The 23,567-nt window shown below is 38.1% G+C and overlaps 2 protein-coding genes across 8 annotated transcripts in view; one reads left to right on the top strand and one right to left on the bottom strand.

Moving 5' to 3' along the window:
• Window positions 1–23,567, top strand: part of LOC110832228 (putative tRNA (uracil-O(2)-)-methyltransferase) — a 101,456-nt gene that overhangs the window by 66,219 nt on the left and 11,670 nt on the right. The window lies entirely within an intron of this gene.
• LOC110832227 (RAC-gamma serine/threonine-protein kinase) lies at window positions 505–23,086 on the bottom strand. 6 transcript variants are annotated; one of them, XM_087346338.1, is made up of 13 exons: window positions 22,966–23,084; window positions 21,375–21,498; window positions 18,025–18,598; window positions 16,042–16,711; window positions 13,590–13,658; window positions 12,694–12,912; window positions 11,411–11,526; window positions 8,070–8,180; window positions 7,172–7,252; window positions 5,249–5,349; window positions 4,700–4,850; window positions 3,954–4,103; window positions 505–839 (listed from the first exon to the last, which is right to left on the bottom strand). In XM_087346338.1, exons 3-13 carry the CDS (start codon window positions 18,499–18,501, stop codon window positions 792–794), a joined length of 2,193 nt encoding a protein of 730 aa, XP_087202464.1. In that variant the 5' UTR covers window positions 18,502–18,598; window positions 21,375–21,498; window positions 22,966–23,084; the 3' UTR covers window positions 505–791. The 6 variants fall into 6 exon arrangements, 5 of the variants coding, with proteins under 5 accessions (XP_087202464.1, XP_087202463.1, XP_087202465.1 ...); XM_087346337.1 differs by lacking the exon at window positions 21,375–21,498; XM_087346339.1 differs by lacking the exons at window positions 21,375–21,498; window positions 22,966–23,084 and adding an exon at window positions 19,994–20,180.

Here is a 23,567-nt window from a genome sequence, read left to right as displayed (position 1 = left end):
ACCTTGTGGGGGCGGGAGACTGTGGAACCGTAGTAGCTAATAGGCTCACTGTTAAGCACCCAGATGTCTCGTGAATGCATATGGAACAGCAGTGCAGTGATATTTATAGGCAAAACACAAAAATCTCTGTAGAGAGCCCATCCCTGTGCCACTTTTCTGCTACAAATCACATGTTGGATGTCCTGGGAATAAACTGGGTCCTGAGGGTGAGAAGCATCTTGCTAACTGCCAGAACTAGAAACTGGCCAAATTTCCTGTGGAATTTTCTTTTGAAAAGAAGTTTCAGATGAACAAATATATCTGAGATGTGTTAGTAGACTTTAATGTGTTAATCTAGCATCTATAACATTACATAATTATCTTTATTTCTGTGTGTTATTCTAACAGTGAAGTGATGACACCTGTATAATATTAATACTTTTATTTTGTAGAACCTGCAAATGGTGGATATATCCGAAGTCTATTAAAAAAAATTTATCTTCTCCTGTAAGTTTCAAGGCTCAATAATGAAACATAATTTATTGTGTGATATGAAAATAATTTTTTTTTTAAATTGCAGAACGTATATTCAAAAGACACAAACAACTTCTGAAATAAAGTGAAGCTTTTGCGGCGACCGAAGTTAATGAAACACTCTCAGGCAACAAGCCGCGTCAGGTGGCTGATTGTGAATGAACCATACAACCACCTGACACGACTTGCAGCCCGAGAGCCTTTCATTAACTTCTGATAAATTAAAACAGCCAAAATATTATCTATGCTGAACTTCAGCACTGCTGACAGGTTTCTCTTCAATTTGACCCATTAGGCATCAGGACTGGGGCTATGTATGAGCATGCCTGCAATACCAATTACAAAAGACACAAATTAGTAAGTAAATTCAGATGTACTGGAACTTAAGTAATGCAGTGTTTATATGATAAAAAATCATGTATTATTAAGACATGGTGATATAAATATGTATCTTTGTTTTAAATCTTTGACTAGACCCATAAAAATTAAATATCTGTCTTCATTGCATGTAAAGTCCATCAGTGAACCTGACGCTGAGTTAGCTGAATGTAATCTGCATTACCAACACTAATCCAGATATACAGAGTAGCTGGAAATTGGGTGGGATTCTAGAGCTAACATATTAAGAAAACTTGCATGGGCTAATTTTTTAACCAGCTGACCATACTGTCAGCTTCTCAAAGAGACTGCTCCATGGAGTACAATATTTTCTGCATTATCTTCAACTCTATTTTCCAGTAGGTTTCCTTCATAAAACTCTCGCTGTACTCAGAATGTGGCAAAAGGAATCCGTCATGTTAAATGCGAGTACCCCAAGGGGAAACTGTCCATTAATTCCCTTTACATATTCATGCTGCCCCTTGTCCGCAGTTCATGTCTAAGTGATATCTCTTCTCCCTGTCTAACCCAATCCAAAATTTGTCATTCATGATTTGCAGCATAATTAAATGTAAAGTCATGGGATCTGGCAAAATAAAGCACTTTGCTGAGTGAGTCTTTCTTTCATCTGTTGCTTGCACAGGGCAAATGTTCATTGCCTTCAAATTTTATGGTGTGCAGTCCTGCATGACCTGTTATATATAGTCTCTTGTGCCTTCAAACACTTGGTATGGAAATACGTACAGGGCTGCTGTGTATGTTGTGCATTAACAGACTAAGAGCCGGTTGATAAAGGACTGGGCTACAAGCTGCATCTGATGGCTGAATGGTGAATGAACCATTTCTTCCGCCAATGTTTAGAGAGCCATCTCTGCTCTCATCGTCAGGGTAGCTGCATAACAAATCTGGTCCTCTGTAGCGCGTTTATTCACCATTCAGCCACCTGACACGGCTTGCAGCCCAAGAGTCTTTCATCAACTGGCACAGTTGAGAGTTGGATTGTATACAGCCTTTGTAATAACATTGAGACAGTGCTGTCTTGTTCAAAAATCAGGGTCGTATGAAGGAAACGAGAAAGAAAAGAAGGAAGGAATAAAGAGAGAAATACCTGCTCTTGTATGAAATAGAAACTGATGTTTCCAATTAACATTCTATAATGGAAATGTGTAGCAAAAATAATTTGAAAACAATGAAGATTTATTTAGTATTCAATGTGTTATCCTTATCTTTTTTTTTCGTCATCATACTCATCAACTAAGTATTAGGTCCCTGGCATTTTGTGATTCATAAACAGCCTTTTGTTCTTATTCTAGGACACCCTTCAACTCTATGACTTTTAGGTGTAATTTGTGGTATCCTACTTCAATTAATTTCACTTGATGTGAGAGTCATTCATCTAAATGTTCTGTTACTCCATGGTTAAATTTTCAGATTAATTGTACAGTGTTAGGTGTTACAGGCTGTGCCCTTAAATAAAGTTTAGAAATTTAATTTCTGCCATTTCTTCAGTCAGCTATATTTAAGGTGACAAAGCACTGAAATATTTTAAAATATTTATTCTTTTGTTTATTTTGTATTAATTATTTTTTGTCATTTGGATGGGTGATAATTTACACACATATTTGTTTCTAAGTTGTCCTATATATAATCAACTCCATAGCTCCAGGAACAGTCTTCTGCCTGAGAAACTGATATTTGCTCAGCTTATCAAAAATGTTTTACCTTTGTAAAAGCTGAAGAATTTCGATTGTGTTCTTAAGTCAGCCACTGGATCCTATCCTGAGCCAGATGAATCTAATCCACATCCCCCCCCCCCACCCCACACAAACAAAAAGGCAAGGGATATTAGAGTAAGGAAATGACTTTGGAAATGTGAAGATGTCAGTTACAGTAAAATAATCTGATATACATTCATACATATTTTTAAAATATGCTGGATTTCACACTAGATGCCTGAATTAGGATTGCTGTGTGTTTGAACCTTGTCCATCATTAATGTTACAAGATCTAATATCAATCAGTGATTGAGATCAACCCATTCTAATGGATCTCACAGGCACCTTCCCCTTCACTGCACCTGAAGATGATGATGGATTCACTCCTCAGAATGTTACATCATCAGATGATGGACAGTGTCCAAACATCCTATATTACAGATTGTAATTTACCTTCTTCAGAACCCATCAGAATAAATGCCTGAAGATTACAAAATGGGAATGATGAAGTCTGATGTCAAATATGAGGATAAAGAATAAGAATCATTGCAGACATTGAACTATAAAATCCATGCTAAACTAATAGTGACTAGGGGTATGAATATTAAGTTTTAATTAAATCTGGCATGTAGAATGATACACAATATATGCATTATGTCTTAATTTTCTTTAAATAAATTAAAATTTCTAACATCCTTGGCTGTATTATACAGTTTCCACAGACGTATAGGAAGTCACAGAGGACACTCTGAGCACTTTCTACGACATTTTGACTCCAAGAGAAAATTCTGGGAATTAAGAGAATGATGTAGCTCAAAAAGGGAGATTTTTCTAGACCAAAGCCATGTAAATAAACTTTTGTCATTGCTCTGATGCATAGAACTCATTATTGTACAGTTACACTCTGTTTTTTTATAACATTTCCACAGTATTTTTTCGTAAAGTACATGGACACTCTCAGTAACAAGTAAGCCATTCTATTATTTCAGGTCAGGTTACTTGAAGAAAATACCAGGCAAAAAGTGGGCGGTTTCCTTAGCTATAACATACATTTACAGTGGTTGACAACCCTCACATTATTGTTATGTTTGCCTCTAATTTACCATAATGACTAATATTTAGAAAATAACTGCTGTTTATGGCCATAAACCTTCTCGTGAGTATGGCAGTATGAATACTTAATCTCACTGCATGCATTATCTTAGTTATAGTGAACAAATTCCATCTGAGCCATAAAATTCTTAATTGCAGTAGCTGCTTTAAAGAAATTCCAATACCTTTCAGTGGTAATAAACAGTGTTTCTACGTGCCATATACTAAAAAATTAGGCAAATCATATTTTCTAACCTCGTTGCTGTTGTCACATATATTAGATGGTGACAGAAATGAAATGTTGCTCGATCCAAAATCTTGATCAGAAATGTCCTCCTCATGCTCAAGATCTAGTAGGTGTGGCATCACCAGTTGTCTCCTTGACACTTCATTCCAGTTTATGCCCTATAAAATGAAAAACAAACATTAATGGTATGTAGCAGAATGTTGATTGCAGAGTAAGATGTGACAAGGTAAAAGTAAACACCTCAATTTAAAAAACCCTTAATTGTTCAGAAAGTACAAGGATTTTGAAATATATGCTTTGGCTTGGTTATTAATTTTGATCTATATATATTAATTTATTTAACAGTACTGCATCTATTTGGAGGGACGTCTGACACATAATCATGTCTTCAAGGTTTGAAGTAAGTTGTTATAAATTTTATGGCATGTACTGAGAGGGTCTTTCTGAAATCATGATTTGACAGTAGTACATTATGCATTGTATTTATGAACCTTTTACTATGATGTTACTATGTACTCAATGCTAGGCCTATGACATTTGTTACACAGGTTCTGCTGGGGATGTAAATCACAATTTTCATTTACTGAAGATTTAAAGAATAAACTTATCTAGGAACAATGCCAAAAATCTCATATTGTGTGGATCTTCCCATTTTAGTTGATTTTCTTAGTACATGGACAAGACACAGTTCGGAAATGAAACATGTATATATAGCCTGTTATTATATGATAACAAATATTTTAAAAGAACTCACATCAAAAAATGGATGTTTCTTGATATTCTCTGCTCCGGCTTTCCCTCCACCTAAGCGAATTTTTGGATCCTTCTCCAATATTCTTCTGAGAAAATCTACCTCATTGTCCAAGAACCATGGTGGAATGTCTGGTGTGTGATGCAAAATGTTGCTGTAAGAGAAAGGTTCATTCTTGTATTTGTCATTAACAACGTTCATGTTAAACATGCATTTGCAATTAATGGTTACAATGCCTCTCAAATGTGCTATAAGTGGTCTGGTCAATGTCGAATTTGCATGGAGATCTTCGAGGCAGGTCGTACAAAAGATAAGGAAGAAGGTACATGTTAAACATACATGTTTTTCAGCTTTTGGAACCGTTTCCTTCTCTGTCCCTTACATTCAGTTGCTGTCCTGCATAAATTTGCTTATTTAAGCACTGTGGTCATGGTTCTACTTGCATTTTGTTTCTTTCCCTAAAGTTATTTCTCCAAAGCTTTCAAATGTGTACACTTAATTTAATTCCGTTAAAACTTACATCACATCTCTTTTCAAACGCTAAATACTTACTGATAGAGTGCTGAATGATTCCTATCGTCATCATAATGAAAGGGTTTGTGCCCCATCATCATTTCAAAAGCCGTAATCCCAACACTCCACCAGTCCACCTCCTGCAACAATTCAAAGTTTGAGTAATAGCTGCAGTCAATCATTTTCTTTTCTTCACACTCTTATACATTTTCACAAGGGTCTTCAGAAACAGAACATGTGTTAATTAAAATGAACTGGCTGTTCATTTCTTACTTCCAGGTTAATATGAAACATTCCTAAGTACGATAATGCTTTTTCATATTTATCTGTTTCATGTAGGTATGAGTTTGATTCATAGCCAGCCAGAGATTGTGCTTAATTTTCTTGTGGTTTTCCTCTGAGTGCTCTACCAAAACCTTAAGAATCACTTTATTAACCATTGTGTACAGTTCATATTATAAGTAATTTATTTTTGCATTAAATGACTTCAGCAGTCAAGTCAGACAAATTATTAATAACAGATGTCATTAAAATCCATACAGCAATTCTCAAAATGCTACACAAACATGGTGAAGCAAATAGGAACATTTTTGTAGTGTTTTGTTTTAAAAGCACCAACAATTGTTCTGTCTCTGGTTCATATCTTTTGAACTGCTGTGAGTCCATCAGTACTTTTTACTGCAACAAATTTTTGTAAATGTTTCTCTTTATTTCAGTTCAAGAGCTGTTTATATACAGTATGTGCATATGAAATGTATACCATCTCAGTGTAATAATGCTTGGGAACTGAGAGGCAGAGGAAAGAAAACTAAATGCATTTGACTTGGTTATATGATCAAGTTTAAAATTTGTGCTGCTTTATTTTCAGTATTTTTAAACTAGAAGCATTATACTGTCAGTTGTTAAAATGGCACCTGAAGTAGAGGAATTCCTCATGCCTATTTTGGAAGAAGAGTCCTGTCGACATGCTGCTCCAATGAGACTGAACGCCTCCACATTTTCATAAGGAAATGATAGATGTCTTAAATTGGAAGTTCCCAGAGAAGTTTATTGGCAAGGGCAGGCTTATGACTTGGCCAGCTTATGTGCCTGACCTTTTTCCCCTTAACACTTTCTTTTGAGGGTTACATCAAGGATACTTTGTATGTGCCAACACTGGCTTCCACTTTGCAGAATTTGGAGAATTGGCTACAGTCACCCTGAACTGAAACTGAACACAATTTTGTTAACTGTCAGGTCATATACAGTGTCCTCATTGAACATCTGTAAAATGTAGGTCATAGGAACTTGGTCATATAATCTACTCAAATGCTTTTAGTTTACATTCCTGTGCCTTTTTGTTGATAAGCAATGTTACAGTAAAATGGAATATATTTGACATGTACACCCAGAACATTTAGTTTTTAAAGCTTAACCTATAGTATATATATATTCTGAGTAGTTATAATATCCACCACCAAATTGCACACTTGAAGGTCACAGCAAAAGGGGCCCAAATGAGTGAAGACAGCCTGAGAAATCAAAATGCAGCAACACTAGAAATACTGCACTATAAAAATAGAGCTGTGTGGTAGGGATATGAAGTATTTCCATGGCTTTGAAGCATACAATTTGTTGATGGCTACTACATTTTTCTTTTTCTCTTTGGGTGTAATGTGACACAAGTCAACACTTACACTTACTTTCATGTTGAGAAAGAGAAAGACAAAGTCTAAAGAACACTTATTGTGAATTTCAGTGCCTGTCTAGTACTTGGCTTTTAAATTCCATTATATAACAGATATATGTTTACAAGCTCATGCATGTGTCATAATGAACTCTGTACAGTTATTACTTGTAGCTCTGAACCCACAGATTATTATAATGTGTTCACTTGTTACTTTAAAATAAGCATACATTTGTTTCAGTTATGTTAAACCAAGAGATCATTATTATTGTACTGTTAAGGTATAAGATACTTACATAGCTGTAGCCTTCACCAATGATCATCTCTGGCGCCATATACTGATTTGTGCCACATTTATTATATGCATAATCATCATCCTGTTGATGGAAACAACACTTTGAGTAACTGTGACAGGAATTTGAGACACAAAGCAACTAGTAACTGTCTGATAAAAGAAAGAAATTACCATGTCTAAAAGTAAGACCACCATTGGACACAGTCCTGAGCAAGTTCCATTTACCTCATGTCTTCATAATCCATTTCTCTAAGATCCCTCTTGATGCTATACTCCCATTTCCTTAATGATTTCAGAAGCTGGCACTTTCCAAGAGATTTTCTCACTAATATGCTAAAGCATTCTTCCTCTCCCTGTGTGTCCCACCCATTGTAAGTAATATCCATAACTGTGACAATGCTCAGTGGGCTATAATAACAACATCTTATTGTATTATATAATATTTAAACTAGCCTCTTGAATTATCCCTTTAATTTTCCAGTACTGCCCTTTTCTTCAAATACTCATACCTGATATTCTTTCTTCAAAGCAAGGCATATGTTTAAGTATCTTACATATTTAATATTTGGTGTACTAGTCAATGTTAATGACTTCTGAATACAATAATAGCAACTACTTATGAAACTCCAGTAGAGCTATAGGCATTAGTTACACACTTCTGAGTTCATCACCTCAAATTCAGAGACCTTGTGACATATTTTAGTTACACTGTACCTTCAAGCCTTGAAAATGTGTTGTCCAATTTTAGGCACCTGAAACCTCTCAACTCTATATGGGTCTCGGTACTTGACGTCCCTCAAATAGAGCAGTGCCTGATGGACAGCATGGCACTTAACATTTCTAGCGTATATGTTCTTGTATGTACACTCAACAAAAGATAAGGTGGATAATATATTTACCTCTTTAGAGCTGACAAATTGCTTGCACAACCCATAATCTGCAATGGCAATATGACCTTCAGCATCTACCAATATATTTGCTGGTTTTATGTCTCGGTGTATGACTCTAAGCTGAAAGAAACACATTAACAAATAAATTCCTTGCCCATGGGGGATAAAAGTTGGGACATCTTGCATTCTTATTGTGGTAGTAAGATGTAGTTTCATTATTTTACTTTTCTGCTACATATTACCCTAACTAAGCTAAAATATTTATTATTGTTACTGATTAAATAAAATTTCACTACCCCTGGTAAATTTTGACTGTGGCTGTGGATTCAACTGCAATAATGAGTGAGGAGTTACCATGTTCCTTATGTGCACAGGGCAAACCTTCAACTCCCCCCCACCACCCCCACCCCCAGTCTAACTTACTTACAAAATGAATATTGTACACTAGTTTGAATAAAGATTCTACATTTTTCAGATTTTTATATGATAAAGAGAAAAATGTAATATAATGGCATTTTTCAGCATTTTACACTAAATATATACAGAGAGAGATACTAGAATTTGGAACTTTTAAAGGAAATAAGTAGAAAGAGCAATGAAATCTTCTTGGCCAATCAGCCGCTTCAACCAACGTTTCGGGAACCAACTCTGTCCCGAAGGATGTGAATCATGGACCATGGTAAGTAAATCTTCATGTCTTTGAAAGGAAAATACTAAGACAAATTTATGGTCCAAAGCTGGTGGATGGAGAATGGAGAATTAGGTATAATAATTAAATTTGTGAACTGTACAAGGACCTAAAATTATCCATGTTTATTAAGCTCAAGAGATTGCGGTGTGCTGGCCATGTGGTTAGGATGGAGGATAATCGTATACCCAAAAAGGTGACTCAAGAAACAATATATGGCAAGAGAAGAATAGGTAAACCCAGAAAGAGGTGGGAAGATGTGAGGGAGGATGCCAATAAATTTCCAGGAAAAAGGAACTGGAAAACAAAGGCTAGAGATAGAAATGAATGGAGGTGAAAGATTGAAGAGGCCAAGGTTCAACTTTGAACTGTAACACCAAGGAAGAAGAACTCTGTCCCGAAACGTTGGTTTTACTATGGTAACCAGTTGACACAGCTGATTGCCAGAGAAGATTTTACTGATTGTACTCGCTGCGAAAGTCTCAAATCCTATAAGTAGAATGAGATCGAAAACTGAACAAAAGTGAAACAGAAGCTATTAGCTTAAGGTCTGTTGTACATCTGATGATGACCACTAAATTATGAAAGGTACACATTCACAAGTAGCCAGTATACAAATGTGCCTAATAGTCACACTGTTGACTTATCTTCACACACATCACTTCATCAACTTTATGTGACAAGTGCTACTGGTGGAATATTGCAAGACTGGGAAAGTGAACAGATATTTTTTCTTGCCTTTAGTTGCTCTCTTTCTATTTCTAGATACATATTATATTCCCTGTTATTCTAATTCTTTTTTTTTTATTGGTCTGTTGTTTTTTTCTCCCCCTCCCCCTTGGTGGAGGTTTCCATAGCTTGAAAACAGCACAACAAATGAACAGTTCCAAGATGAAGTTGTTTGTTTTGAAAAGGAAATTACACAAACAGGAGAACAATTCTGCATTCAAGTCTTTGCGAAGATGCTGGGTAATGGTGATGAGGATGATCATATTTTTCTAAGATATTTGACTATGTATAGAATGATCAGGCCTATGATATTTTTCTGGGCAATAAAGATCGATTAGAAATGTGTATATTTCGTAAATTCCCTGGTAATAATAGTGCAGGCACAGTGATAGTTATTGATGTTGGGTGAGTTCTGGCATTTCGAAGAGAAAGTATAGTGTATTAAATAATAATTTTCTTTTAATTTTATTACATGGACAATAATTATTAATTCTGAAGGAGAAATGTGATGAAGTATCTGACTGCAAAGGTAGTAGGGGTGGAATTTGGAGGAGAAAATTTTCAAACTCACGCAGTCGTTTTCTCTAAGGCACTCGTAATGACTTATAAATTTTGTTTAATGAACAGAATGATCCAAGTTCAGCAACTGTTAGCTGCCATTTATAATTCCATATAGAAAAGTAAGATTTTATATGAGTTAAAGGGGGATGCTCTCCAAAATATTCAACTGTTTGCTCCAGTTTAATGTTATTAAATTTTAGTTTGACTTTTTTTGTTTGGATGATGAACCTGGTTGAACTTCCAAACATCTAACCCTGCTTTAATAGTAGTGTTTATGGGCTCTGGGATTTCAAAGTACGGTGAAGATGGAAATGTCAGTATCCAGAGAGACAGCAAACTATTAAAATAATTCATTCATTTATTTTTCTCTTGAAAGGGGGATATTTGTATACAAATATTGGGACAGATCTAGGCCTTGAGTCAAGGTCAGAATTACAGAATTGCAGTTGATTTGATACAAAACTTTCTGGTTTCAAACTCCAGACTCCAATTCATCAAGAGTTCTTTAATAGATGAAAAGACATTCAGAAATCAGGTTATGATGCTGAATTAGAGTAGAATATGTACCATGATACCAGAGTTAATGAGTTCAGAAAATCCTAGTTGACAAATTCTTCACTGTACACGGTTTAAAGCTTATGATATTAAAGTCAGGCTACCAGATGGCTGATTTTTTGCCACGTGGGCGGCTAGTGTCAAACACTTTCAAAGTGAATAATACATAATAGTTGCCTACATCAGATAACCAATAGTCCTGTAACTGGATCTGTTACTTTTCCTTATTCTAATATAAATTATGCATACAAACAAAACTGTTTATACTTTGTTTGTATGCATGATTTATATTCCAATACACTACACAGTATGCAAAGTTTTAAGATTTCCTTATTCTAGCTTCTTTCTCTGTACTTCATCCAGTGGAGCTTCAGAGAGCAGGCCCATACACTAATGTGCAGACATTTGTACATTTCATAAGAACAGAAGTCTTATAAATAATTAGCGATATTAATAAACAAAATGCAGGTAGGACTAGTGAAATAGGTGTAGCTATCAGTATGGTGCCTGGTCACAGCCTCCAAGTCATCTGGAGGTTGTTCTCAGGCCAACCTCAGATTACTATTTTTCATAAAGAATGTATTGCCTCTTGGGAGCATGCAACTGCATACTATGCTAAATGTGAATAATGTAGAAGTTCTCTAGCAACCAATTTTTGTACACTTTGTTTCAGGCATTTCCCACAGAAATTATAAATGATTGGTATATAGTGAAGAAATTAAAAATTCTGTAGTCACACAATCAGTTAAGTACATTCTGGCCTTATACTGCCCTATGCATTATATTTAAGAGAACTGCAGTGTGACTGTTTGTTTACCTGATGCAGATACTCCACACCATGGATGATTTCTGCAAGATATAATCTAGTGTCATCAACTGAAAACACTCCCCACTCCCGCAACAGATGGAATAAGTCACCACCTGCATAATAGTCTGGAACAATAATAATGCAGACTTGTTATTATAAGGACACTTACTGATGCTATGCAGATGATTGAAACTGAAAGATAGTTTACAAAGTAACAATAGTTTCTTCTGCCAGAAACAAAGTTGTGTTGTTCATCTGTTTGCGAGAAAATATCCACAGCCTAAGTGGGGCTCTTCACATAATATTTGCTGACTCTTCAGCATATTTTCCATTATATCCAATTCATGATGTATATTGTGGTGAATTATTTGTCACAAACTGTGTTAAATTTTATCTAAATTTAGGGCTAGCTTGTTTGCAGTAACCATTTTCTCATGTGAGATAAAACTGAATTCGCTAATGTACAGAAATAACAAAACGTTTATTAGAATGTCATTAGCAAATATGAAGTCTAAGTTTTTTATTAAAAAGGGGAGATATTATTTATGTAAGATGAAGAGTAAAAGCCCTTTTTCCCCTATGGATCTTGGAGTGTCACTGTTTCCCATTTGACGCTTCACTAGCTAGTTTTATTTCCACATTTGTTTTCTTTTTATAAGATATGTTCTGTACAAGTATTCATCAATTTCTTGAATGCAATAAAATGTAGCCAACAATATTTAATGATTTTAACAGTTAAGTGCTTATTTTAGATCCAACCTGTGCTTCTTGATTGATGACTTATAACACAGTGTTAGTTTGAATCCGCCATTCTCAGTTGATAAGCTCCTTCTGAAGCCAGACTCTTCCTGGACTTAGTTTGCATATAAAGGCTTAATCTATTCTACATAACCTCTAATACATGAGATAAGGTTAGCAGTACGGAAGGCCTGTGATGTACAGTTAATATACCATTGAGATTTTAAAATGTTTCAGCAAAATACTGTATAGATTCCATGATGCTTCCATAGTCCCTGCTACTTCAAAATACATAAAAACAGTTATACCCAAAGAAAATAATACTAAACTTGTGATTAACAATAACATTTATAGCTTTATTAAGTCCTATATCTTGTCCAAAATGCCTATGAAAGACTTCTCTTACTGTATGTAATATGTGCCTACTTAAAATGATGTATGAGGTCTGGTAGCAGCCCTCTCGAAATCTATTGATCAACCCTTCTTATCGCTGTACTTTGCACTCCAGATCTAAAACAACGTTAAGTCAAGTATTGCTTTTTTTATGCACTCACCTTGTATGAGGCAGACTTTTGATTGTGTGTGAAAGGCATAGTAGAGTCCCACCAGGAATGGAGCCTCCAGGCCTCTTTTGTACATGTCACATTCCGTACGATATTGTTGACAGCCATCTTTTTGTTCCTGTATTTTTTCAATATTCATTGTTTTCATAGCGTACAATTTGCCATTATCTGCACCGCCTTTTTTACAAACTAGGTAAACTTTTCCAAAACCTGTAACAGCACCCAGTTATAGTTCATTTTACTGTTTGCTCAACAAAAACCTCTGATATTTGAATACTCTCTCCCTTCAATTAGATTTGAATTCTGTGTAAAATCAAACCTTCATGACTAAAATTATATTTATCAATACACATTCCATACAAGCCTACTGTTCAAGAAGCACTAAAAGCACTCACCACCAGTGACATAGATGTTGTAATTCCAAATGATTAGAGCCTTCAGTTTTAAATAGCTACTAACATTGGCCTCATAGAACGACAGAAACAAGATGAAATCCCAATTAACTATGTGATATTTTTAGTATGAAATTATTATGATATACTTTTATTTTTATTATATAACTGGCCCTCTTATAATATTTATGTTGAATCTTCTTTGGAGGGTATTTGGCCCAGTAGCATGAATTCTATAAAACAATTTGATTAAATGATGTTTAAAATCATTCTTGTTTCTGCAGTAATGTTTTTGCATAAATATAACTCCTGTGACTGATCCTAAACTGAGGGTGAGCTGCACTGTCCTTGCTTCCATTTCAGTTGTTTCTACTGAATTACTACTGCAGTTATTTTGCCTATTGATCTGGAGGGGTTCAGGAAATCAGGCCCATGTTCCATAAGCATAGAAGTTCACTTTTAATTTGCCAAATTTTTAAAGAAAATTACATTTACCTCCTCTTCCTAGAAGTTTCAGCGGCTCGAAGTCTCTTAGTCTTGGAAGGCAAGACTTTGAACGTTTGACTGTAACAAAGTATCTTAATTACAGGCAATCCCTAAGACAGCTTACTTTTAATCTACAAACATGATTAAAGGAATTTATGCAGTAAACTATGTAGGCTAATTCACTCACTGAACAGGATGTTCAATATAATTACGGAGCAATGCCAGCTCATTGCAGTCTCCTTCCTGATCTGTGTTTAAATATTGTTTTATATATATATATAATCTCAGTCAGGGGTCTGCATAACGGATAGTCTACTGTCATGATGGCTACTGTTTTATTCCTGGCAAAGAGTTATTGTTTCTAAAATAGATCTTTATTTTAAACTGAACATTTTAATAGTAGCCAAAGCATATTATTTTATCCATGTTTACCTATAACTACTAATATTACAGCCATTGCAGTCTCGATATTTATCATTTAGATCAGTAATGAGTTGTAACATCCTGTGGAGCCTGGCAATAATGTGAGGAAACAGTGCATTAGGAAGATGTTAAATACAACCTGTTAGGAAGACACGATTGTTTTCTCTTTCCTTTTGACGTGAAAACGTCTTTAAAATCGATGCCGGGTGTGGGGAGACAATCGCGCCAAAATGAGCGACAGTTTCTGTCGAAGTAATTTCAAACTTCAATAACACGGCTACAAATAGACATAGCGCCGCCATCTTAGTCTCGTTTTAAAGAGGAAGGATGAAAGTTTGTGCCAGGACCGCTCCGACATTCGTGGCGGCCGGACGTCGCGAACTGTGCACGCGCAAAGTGAACCCACGATTTTCGACTTTCCGGATTCGACACGTGTCCATAAACGGGATCATATCTCAGAGACTAATTATCCGATCCGAGTGAACCAAGTGTTGTTTTGAAGAGGAGTGTATATGTTACAACTCATCCTGGCCTCCAAGAGTGTATCTCAAAAACTCAAAAAGATAAGAGGCTGTGAATTTGAAAAAGTTTGACAATTTCCTGATTTTCTTAAAATGTCGCGATATATGAGGGCAAAGTACAACCAGAATTACAAAAATCGGGCACGAATGCGTAGAGCACAAAATTCCAAAGAGAATGACACCGAAGACGCCGGGCCCGGACCCAAAACCAACGCGCAGTACTGCTGCGAATATGGGCAACGTAAGCGCGCTCGGACAACTCAGGCGGCATCTGACGAGCCTGGGTCAAGTATGGATGTGGATTTCGTTGCTGATGAGATGGAGAGTGCAATGGAGGTCGACCCAGACCCATCGGACCCACTTGGCATACCCAATATGGCGACGGGGGCCCAAAATTGGACTTGTACCGGGGCCGACAACTACTTTAAAAAAACATTCTTAGACAACGACTTTGGCCATAAATGTGACATTTGCGACCGCCTGTGGTTCAAAAATGATTTGAAGCCTACCAATAGGAGTATCACTGGCGTCCTGCGAGAAGAGTTCCCTACGGAGGACGTGAGTGGTTTCAAGCTCTGTAACAACTGTAAGGCTCAGTGTTCTAAGGGACGGATTCCAGCGTTGAGTCGGAGTAACGGTTTCGTATATCCGCCGATCCCAGACCCACCTCTGCCCAAACTCGATCCCTTGACTGAGCGCTTGATTTCACCGCGACTCCCTTACATGCAGATACGCAGGCTGCGAGGATCGAGTTACGGTATCGTCGGCCAAGTGATCAATATCCCAGTGAGTGTCGATACCATGGTATCAAAGTTGCCGCGCTCTCTCGACGACGATTACGCCATAAATGTGAATTTGAAGAAAAATATCGAGCACAAGTCTGGCTACCTCAGTGGCTATGTAAAGAAGGCAGTGCTCAAGCGCTGGCTAGGGTACTTGACGGCGCAGCCGCTCTATCGCTACTACAAAATCGAAGTTGATTTCAACACTAGTGACGAAAATTTAGAACTCTTACGTGCATACCTTCAGAAATTCTTTAAACTTGAACTAGTGAATGATTTGGACAAACCAACCACGCAAAGGAAAACTTGTATAGATTTGACATTTGCAAGAGGTATTCAAATAATTTCAAAGCCATATGTATCCTACTTCTCATACCACTACCCTGTATTCAATAAATGTAAGTTGCAAATTAATTAAACCGTTCAAAACAAAAATTTTGTTTAATTTCAATATACTATACACGATTGACGTTTTCACGAAAATAACTGCGGCAGTGTCCGACACTGCCTAACAATTTCTTTTTTTTTTCACAGTTTAATGTGAAATAACATATTCATGCGTAAAGCTTAGAAGAAACAATGAACTGAATAGTTAGTGCATTACTTTTTTAAATCTATTTTTGCACAACAAACATGTATTTGTTATGACACTAAAAATCATTATGTTACATTCCACAGCAGTTAATATATTATTTCCTAACAGCAACTTCATTTGATACATGTTTTGTCACACACCTGGGGAATTAAGCACTTTGGCCTGTTTACAGGTATGAGCTGGAGGTTCGTCTCCAAGAGGCACATTCCTTGCTCGGTTTTGTCCATTTTTCTCAGCCCAGTCCTCACAGCAGCCCTTGGCACAGTCCTCACAGCAGTTCTCAGCCCAGTCCTCACAGTAGCCCTTGGCACAGTCCTCACAGCAGTTCTCAGCCCAGTCCTCACAGCAGCCCTTGGCACAGTTCTCAGCCCAGTCCTCACAGCAGCCCTTGGCACAGTTCTCAGCCCAGTCCTCACAGCAGCCCTTGGCACAGTTGTCAGCCCAGTCCTCACAGCAGCCCTTGGCACAGTCCTCACAGCAGTCCTTGGCAAAGTCCTCACAGCAGTCCTTGGCAAAGTCCTCACAGCAGTTCTCAGCCCAGTCCTCACAGCAGCCCTTGGCACAATCCTCACAGCAGTCCTTGGCAAAGTCCTCACAGCAGCCCTTGGCACAGTCCTCACAGCAGTCCTTGGCAAAGTCCTCACAGCAGTCCTTGGCAAAGTCCTCACAGCAGTTCTCAGCCCAGTCCTCACAGCAGCCCTTGGCACAGTCCTCACAAGAGCTCTCAGCACAGTTCTCACTGCAGTCCTCCCCAATGTCCTGTCCATCTTCGGCTTTCTGGGCTGTCAGGCTATCAGTCCTGCCACGTTTCTGAAAAACAAAAGTTGTGATATGCACTTCAAACACTAACAAATCTCAGATCTTATCGTCTAACTGACAGAGTTACAAAAGTCATCGTGCATTTCCATTTTAATGTTAGCCTTTCACCTGTGCTGTCTCTAACATGAGGTCTCTCCCCTCCAACGGATTTATAATGTCACTCGTGTGTGCTGCATGTCCCGATTTATCAATCTCATGCTGAGTGATGAAGAATAGAAATTAGTCAGTTAATCATTATCCAATTTTTTAGCCCCTTACTATCCGTTAATTTAAATATTGTCCGCAGCAGACTGTTGTTATACGTCTCAAATTTAGAGTACATGGCGCAGTATTCCAGAAGATAGAAGACGGTCACTTTCTCAGCCTGTTCTTTTCTTTACATGGGAGACCAAGTAGCACACCCATACCAACCAACTAATAAAATTACGGTTATTGTGTGTTTGCATCTTTCAGTTTGCTGCTTTTCGTGATAGAATTCAGACTGTAACAGAATATTTCAGACTCGTGTTTGACAGGAAACTTAGCCCTCTGGAAGGGACGGGAACAGAGTCTCTTGACCACACATGGCCTACCATTGCACGGGAAGAAGACCACCCCCTTATGCCAGACAATCAACCTTTCCAGACACACGACGCACGATACAGTGGCCCTCAGAGGGAAAGAAAGCAGGACACAATCCTAAATACATTAATCATGTTATTTTGGTGATAATCCTTGAATTGGCACAATAAGGTGACTAACATGATGGTGGATTTATGAAACGGTTGCTGAGAAGATGGCGTTTTCCTGAAGCGTTATTACTCATTTCTGTCTGATTTCAACATGTTGTGGAACAAACAAGGAACGTTCGCTTGGAGAACATTATAGATATTCCTAAATCTGTGCGAAATTCAAGGTGATGTTAGCAAACAAACAGTTATTGAAACACATGATTCTGTTAGAAATGAATATCAGAAAAGTAAAGTTTCTGAAGTGCTTAAAGTTTCATTTAACTGATTTTCATTCTATCATGTTCAATCAGCAAAAATTTCGCTTCGTTTCCTGTCTCACAAGCCCCGACGTTCTAGGATTTGAGGTTTTCACAGTGCGACTATGAAGATGGAATCTTCTGGGTTCTTTCGCGATGTAGTCTGGTAGTTATTGAACGATGTATCAGTGGTGACTGCAGCTTCCTTCATTACCTGCTGAGGAACCTGTAAATTCTACCAGACTGAGCTGCACAACAACCCAGAAGACAGCCATCTTCCCTTGAAGTTCTGTTTAAGCTCCACAGACTCTCGACGGAATGGAAAGCAATGTGTTACCTGTTTATTCTTGATGTTGTTGTTGTTTGCAGCACTGAGATGCCCCACTGCTTCTTCATGTGTGTAAACTATGACGTCGTCATTATGAGAGGCAAGAAGGTTGTCGATTTGCTGCTTAAACTTCTCATTTTCAGCCGAGATTCTTGCTACAGCCTCACTCAGTCCGTTTATAGTTTCCTGGGCTCTTCTAATTTCCCTACGGTGTTTTTCTTCCACGTCCATCATTTTATCTTCCATTTTCTGAATGTCGAACTTCGTCGCATTGGCTTCATTTACTCTCTCTCTAAAACTCTCAACTTCTTCATATACGCGATCAGAATTCTTTAATATAACGAATAACGTGTTCTTTTGCACAGGTAGTTGGTCTGCGTTTTCTAGCCGTTGCTGAGCAGCCGTCAGATCATCTCTTAAATTATTAATTGTGTATTTCGTGAGCCTGCATAAAATTAGTTGGCTTCGCTGCTTTATATCCTCCATATTTTGTTCCTGGTTTTCAGAATGTGTAATTGGGAGACTTTCGTTTATCCGCTCAGTAGATAATTTCTTGTTACTAATCGGATTTCTGGTTAGGTATCTGGGGTCAAAAGAAATATGTATCAGATTACCTTCCAATATTTTTATAGCATCAGTGCTCTTTAAAATTCAACACGAGATTCAGATCACATTTAATACAAATTTATATGTATGCTTATATTTATATTACTAACGGACGAATTATTTCGTTATTCCATGAAGTTACTTGTGTGTGTTTGTAGGCGTTATTTTGATCGAATATTACTCGGTAACTTAAATACATATGAGGATAAGATCATTTTAATAGTTAATAATGCAGCATTTTATTTTATTTTATTTTGTAGACTGGCATTGTTCAGGCTTCGCACTTTAAAGCATCAAGAATATTACAATCCTTCTGCGCATTCTTAATATGTAGTATTTTTCTGCATACGAAGCTTTATGGACCTCCCTGTGCGTCTATTTCTAACAGAGATAAAGTAATAATTTCTCCTGGGTTTTCTCTCCAAGGAGTACGTAATTTGTATTTATTATTCATTCTCGGACGCACTGGCGTATAAGAATTTTGGACACTGCAGAGCCCGCTGTTTTCTCTCCAACAGGCACGCTACTGCATTCACAATTTTTTCGGTGAAACGCGTTGTCTTGAACACCACTTTGTCTTATATTCAAAACTCACGGATAAAATCGGTAATTTCCCCGGAATTTCATCTCCAGATTGTTCTTTGTATTGCATTTCCATTTTTCTACGACTCGCCATTTGGGAGAAATGCTCAGACTTATAAATGTTTGGGGCCTTAGCTGAGGCTGTGGTTAGTCATTGGAACAGACGCCAGATTTCGCTCTAAGGTCAGTCCATATGGGACTTGTGCAAATGTACATTGTTCCCTTGCTCAAACCATATGACTTTTAACAAAACTACGTGACAATTATTTTGGTCTCAATAACTGAAGTTTTATAAAATTATCTATGACTTTAAATATAAATTGTTTCGAAGATAAACTCAGTTGTGTGGAGCGGCAGGGCCATTTTATTATTGTAGTTTAATACCAGCCAAAATCTTTAATACAAAGAAATACAGTTTCTCACATTTTCCACGATACGGTTCACTTTTATCTGCGGCCCTTGGAGAAGAAATGAATAGTCAATGCAAGCGGCGCTAGCAGTAAGTTTGCCTACCCCTGTCTCAGAGTATAGTCGAAATCGGACTAGAATCGAGTGCTCAGGGCTGCAGGGCAACTGTGGTTCAACGATATCAGCCGTTGCAGAAATAATTTCCTCTGGGATTTGCAAAGATTAGCAAGTTTAAGATACGAAAGGATTAATAAAACCTCCAGTTACTTTCGATACATACGCAATTTTTGATCTTGTAGACAAACCGAGTTAACCTAAGCAGTTGATGAAACTCATGTATAAAACCTTGAGTCTGCCATTTACCACAGTGCAGTTCACATACCTAATGTCGCCGTCCTGGCAGAAATCTGCTCTCTCTTTATTACTTACACGACTCTTGAAGGCTTGTCCGCTCAAGTTGCGTATTAACTTTGTGGTAGTGGTTGACGGAGTATAAATGTTCAATTTCTCTTTCTGAATACAATCGCACTACCAACGACTTCAAGCGCCCTTCCTGTTGTGGTCTATGAACATCCACGGAAACGGAAGTTGTTTGTTTAGCTGATTATTATTGTTGACACAGCTGACTTTTCTTGACGATTGTTGACAATTACAATAATAATCAACAAATTGTGTTCCATTTTAGCTTCTTTGACGGAATTGAATGCTACACATTTAAAATCTAACACGTGCGTTTCTGTTCACATCTCGACCGTAACTCGATAAATATTTACGAGAGCTAAACATTTTTTAACAAAAGTTGGTTTGAAAAAATTGAACCCATATTTCATTCCCGACTGTATTTTACCGTAAAGTCTAATATATTTCCAGGTAATTAAGGACCTTTGGGCTGAATTTAATCAGATTTGATGATGTTGGCACACCTTGTTCTACGCTGGTTATAAGAGAGCATCAGAAACATTAGCCACGTATTCTTCTTCTTCTTACTCTATGGCCCTCTGGTCCGTATTCGGTCCATGGCCTCCTCAATTCTCCTCTTCCATTCGGTCCTCTGTTAAGTCCGTCCGTCCGAGGCTTTGATCGAGGTTTCGAAACATCTTTCTTTTTACGGTGCAAGGTTGTTAGCCTTGTGACCAACCCCGACCTGGAGGACCAGGGTACCTGTCTTAGTCTGACCTCTCCTCCTCGACCAATCTGGCTAGGGAGGCCCTACCAGTAGCTCTTGGGATCACTGAGGTACTCAAGCCCCACCAACATGACAAGGTGCAGGTACCATTAAGTGGGGTTAGCCACGTATTGAATGTCTATATTAAACAACAGAGCAACGCTTCAGAAGTGTTGTGCTATACATACATTTCCTGACTTGTTCTGTATTTTCCTGTCGTGTATACGTAGGGGCCTTCCACAGAATAAACTGGGGTTCAAGCGCGCTAGACAGTTTATGGATTCAGAATTAGTTACGAATCTGAACGCGAGACCTATTCAGAGCTTTGCATGCTGCACGTTGTATCCTGCAACCTTAACTCTCTGGGAAAAAAACATTTCTCTAGTAGCTTTTGTTTTGTCTCAGGTTAATCAACTGTAGAAAATTCGACACGTCGAATCTGTTAGGGGTCAAGGATGGGGTTTCTCTAATGTGGCTCTCGTCTGGGATGCTGCAACATGTAGTCTGGCAGATAAGCTACTGAGAGACGTTTCAGAGGAGGTTCGTTACGCCAGTGATGGAGTCCGTGAGATCCTCTGAAACGTCGGTCAATACGTACCAGACTAAATAAGGGATGCAATATGTCGGAAGTCAGACGTCTTCGTACTCGCCAGATCTCACCGTCTAGGTCTTCGATTACTGATTACGCCTCTGGCCTTTTCGTGTTCTGAATTGATGTAAACCTATGAAAATTACACACGGAGTAGGACACCATGTATGGGCGACGAGACCGTTGCTAGATCTCAGTACATTCGATTACACGCCTGTAGTATCAATTGGTGAGGTTCATTAACGAATATCCAATTGGAAAGAATGCGGGTGGAAGCGGTCGTGGCCAAATTAACGCACTGCAGCTACATTTGGCAAGAGAGGCCGAAAGAAACTACGCATAACGTGAGCATAGCCGGTCCCCGCGCAGGTACGTCGATCCGGGACCTGGTGGATACGAAGAAGGCGTCCGAACTCCTCGGCTGTGACAGTGTGTAAACCCTGATCTGCCAGTAGAAGTGACGTCGTTGATGAGGGAACGATTTGAGTTCGCATAAGGTGTGTGTGGGTTGCATGGCTGGCAGACTTCTGCCCGAACGTTCTAACAGTGCCCATATCTAATGCTTATTTTTCACCTCGTACGTTACTTTTCTGATGGATGCTACAGTGTAGGAGCAACGTATGTGAATGTTCAATGAGACCAAATTCGCACGATGTTCTGTGAAAGAGAGTCGGCCACTGGTTGTCATCCTTTGCCAAATGAATCCTATTAACATCCCCACGTCCTCTTTATGGTCCATTTTCTCATATACAATTGAGTCTCCAAACTGTGCTGCATTCATACCCCGCACTCTCGTGTTATTTGTTTGTTGATGAAATAGTCAGGTGTAGCAACCGCAAAAAAGAATATCAGCCACCACATTTAAACTTGTTATGATAATCATAAGCTTTTAAGTTCTCGAATATTCATTTATATCTTCTGGAGTGAAAGTAATAAATTGTATGGCCCTGATAGTAAAACAAAAATTATAGGTTACATCTCCCACTACCTAGATATAAATTTTATGTGAATATTATGCCAACTGTCTTCGTCCAAATCGCTAGAACAAGTTAATACAGGGTTGTATACCGCAATCGACGTTTGAAATATAAGCAACTATTTGAAACTTTATTGTAGTTTATGAAAGAATGAATGGTTTGTGCATGATAAAGTATATTTCGTGTGCAAACTGGAAACACGTGAAAGTTTGTGTGGAGGTATGAGCATGCCAGTAAATTCTGATGCGATATTACTTTTGATAAACAGAATCTTTTTGTGACATTGTTTCCGCATGCATAGTCTGTAGTTATCTGTATGTTATTTTCTAAGAGTGCACTGCTAATTATTGTATTGGAAATGCACTCTTATGTCCTTATATCGTATGCATCATATTTATATGCTGATGTACATAATACTTCTGTAATATGATACGGTACATATTTTACGTCAATTATGAGCACTTAGAATGCACTGTTTTGGTACGGACTGCGGCTTTGCAGTCTTGTTATTTCGAATCCTGAATCTATATTTCTGATGTATGTTGAAACTTCAGTTAACATTTTCTATTAATTCTACGAAATTTGTTACTACAGTCTGTAGCTACTTGTTCGTTATTGCTTACCTGTCTTGGCAAGGAGGTTCTGAACAAATTGTATACAGCTTCCAACATGATGGTTGGGTGCAACTGTAAATACTTTTTGGATTTGCGACTGAAATTTACTGCGTCCACCTTCAACTACTGTCTCTTGCCGTCTGCGATAATGAAAGTTGTTGATAAATAAACCGTTGCAGAGCGCAACAATGGTCGTGAGACAAGCCATTTTTGGTTCGCCTCTCCCCCCACCACGCCGCTCACAGAAAAAGTAAAGCTGCCCCACTATACGCCATGTAGGCCTCGGCACTAGATGGGGGTGAGTGGTCAGCATCACGCCCCCGGCCGGCTTTACCCCCGGGAAAGGACCCCGGTACCCATTGTAGAGGAGGCTGGGTGGGCCCCAGAGCCGGTCTGGACGCAGAGGATAGAGGAAAAATCCTCTGCCCCCGTCGGGGATCGAACCCCGGTCGTCCAGCCCAGAGCTAGTCACTATACTGACTGAGCTCATTACCAAGTTAGTTATACCAAATAACCAAAGCCAATGCAACATGATTATTGAATTTGGGTAAATATAACTGTCATTCATTTAGAGGCTATATATGTTAATGTTTATTATGTTAATTTGCATG

The sequence above is a fragment of the Zootermopsis nevadensis genome, unplaced genomic scaffold, assembly GCF_977971745.1.
Source record: "Zootermopsis nevadensis isolate Lab colony 2312 unplaced genomic scaffold, Znev_1.0 Znev_ptg000010l, whole genome shotgun sequence".
Classification (NCBI taxonomy): domain Eukaryota; kingdom Metazoa; phylum Arthropoda; class Insecta; order Blattodea; family Termopsidae; genus Zootermopsis; species Zootermopsis nevadensis.
The sequence above is the reverse complement of the archived record's forward strand: the minus strand, read 5'-3'. Positions and strand labels throughout refer to the sequence as shown.

What these genes read in the sequence shown, in the direction of transcription:
- LOC110832227 (XM_087346338.1), bottom strand. Translation starts at nt 18,501, where the DNA reads ATGGAGGATATAAAGCAGCGAAGCCAACTAATTTTATGCAGGCTCACG. An exon ending in AAAAGTCTGCCTCATACAAG is followed by an intron (nt 11,527 to 12,693) that starts GTGAGTGCATAA and finishes TTATTGTTCCAG; the next exon opens with ACTATTATGCAGGTGGTGAC. An exon ending in TATGTGACAACAGCAACGAG is followed by an intron (nt 840 to 3,953) that starts GTTAGAAAATAT and finishes TTGGTATTGCAG; the next exon opens with GCATGCTCATACATAGCCCC.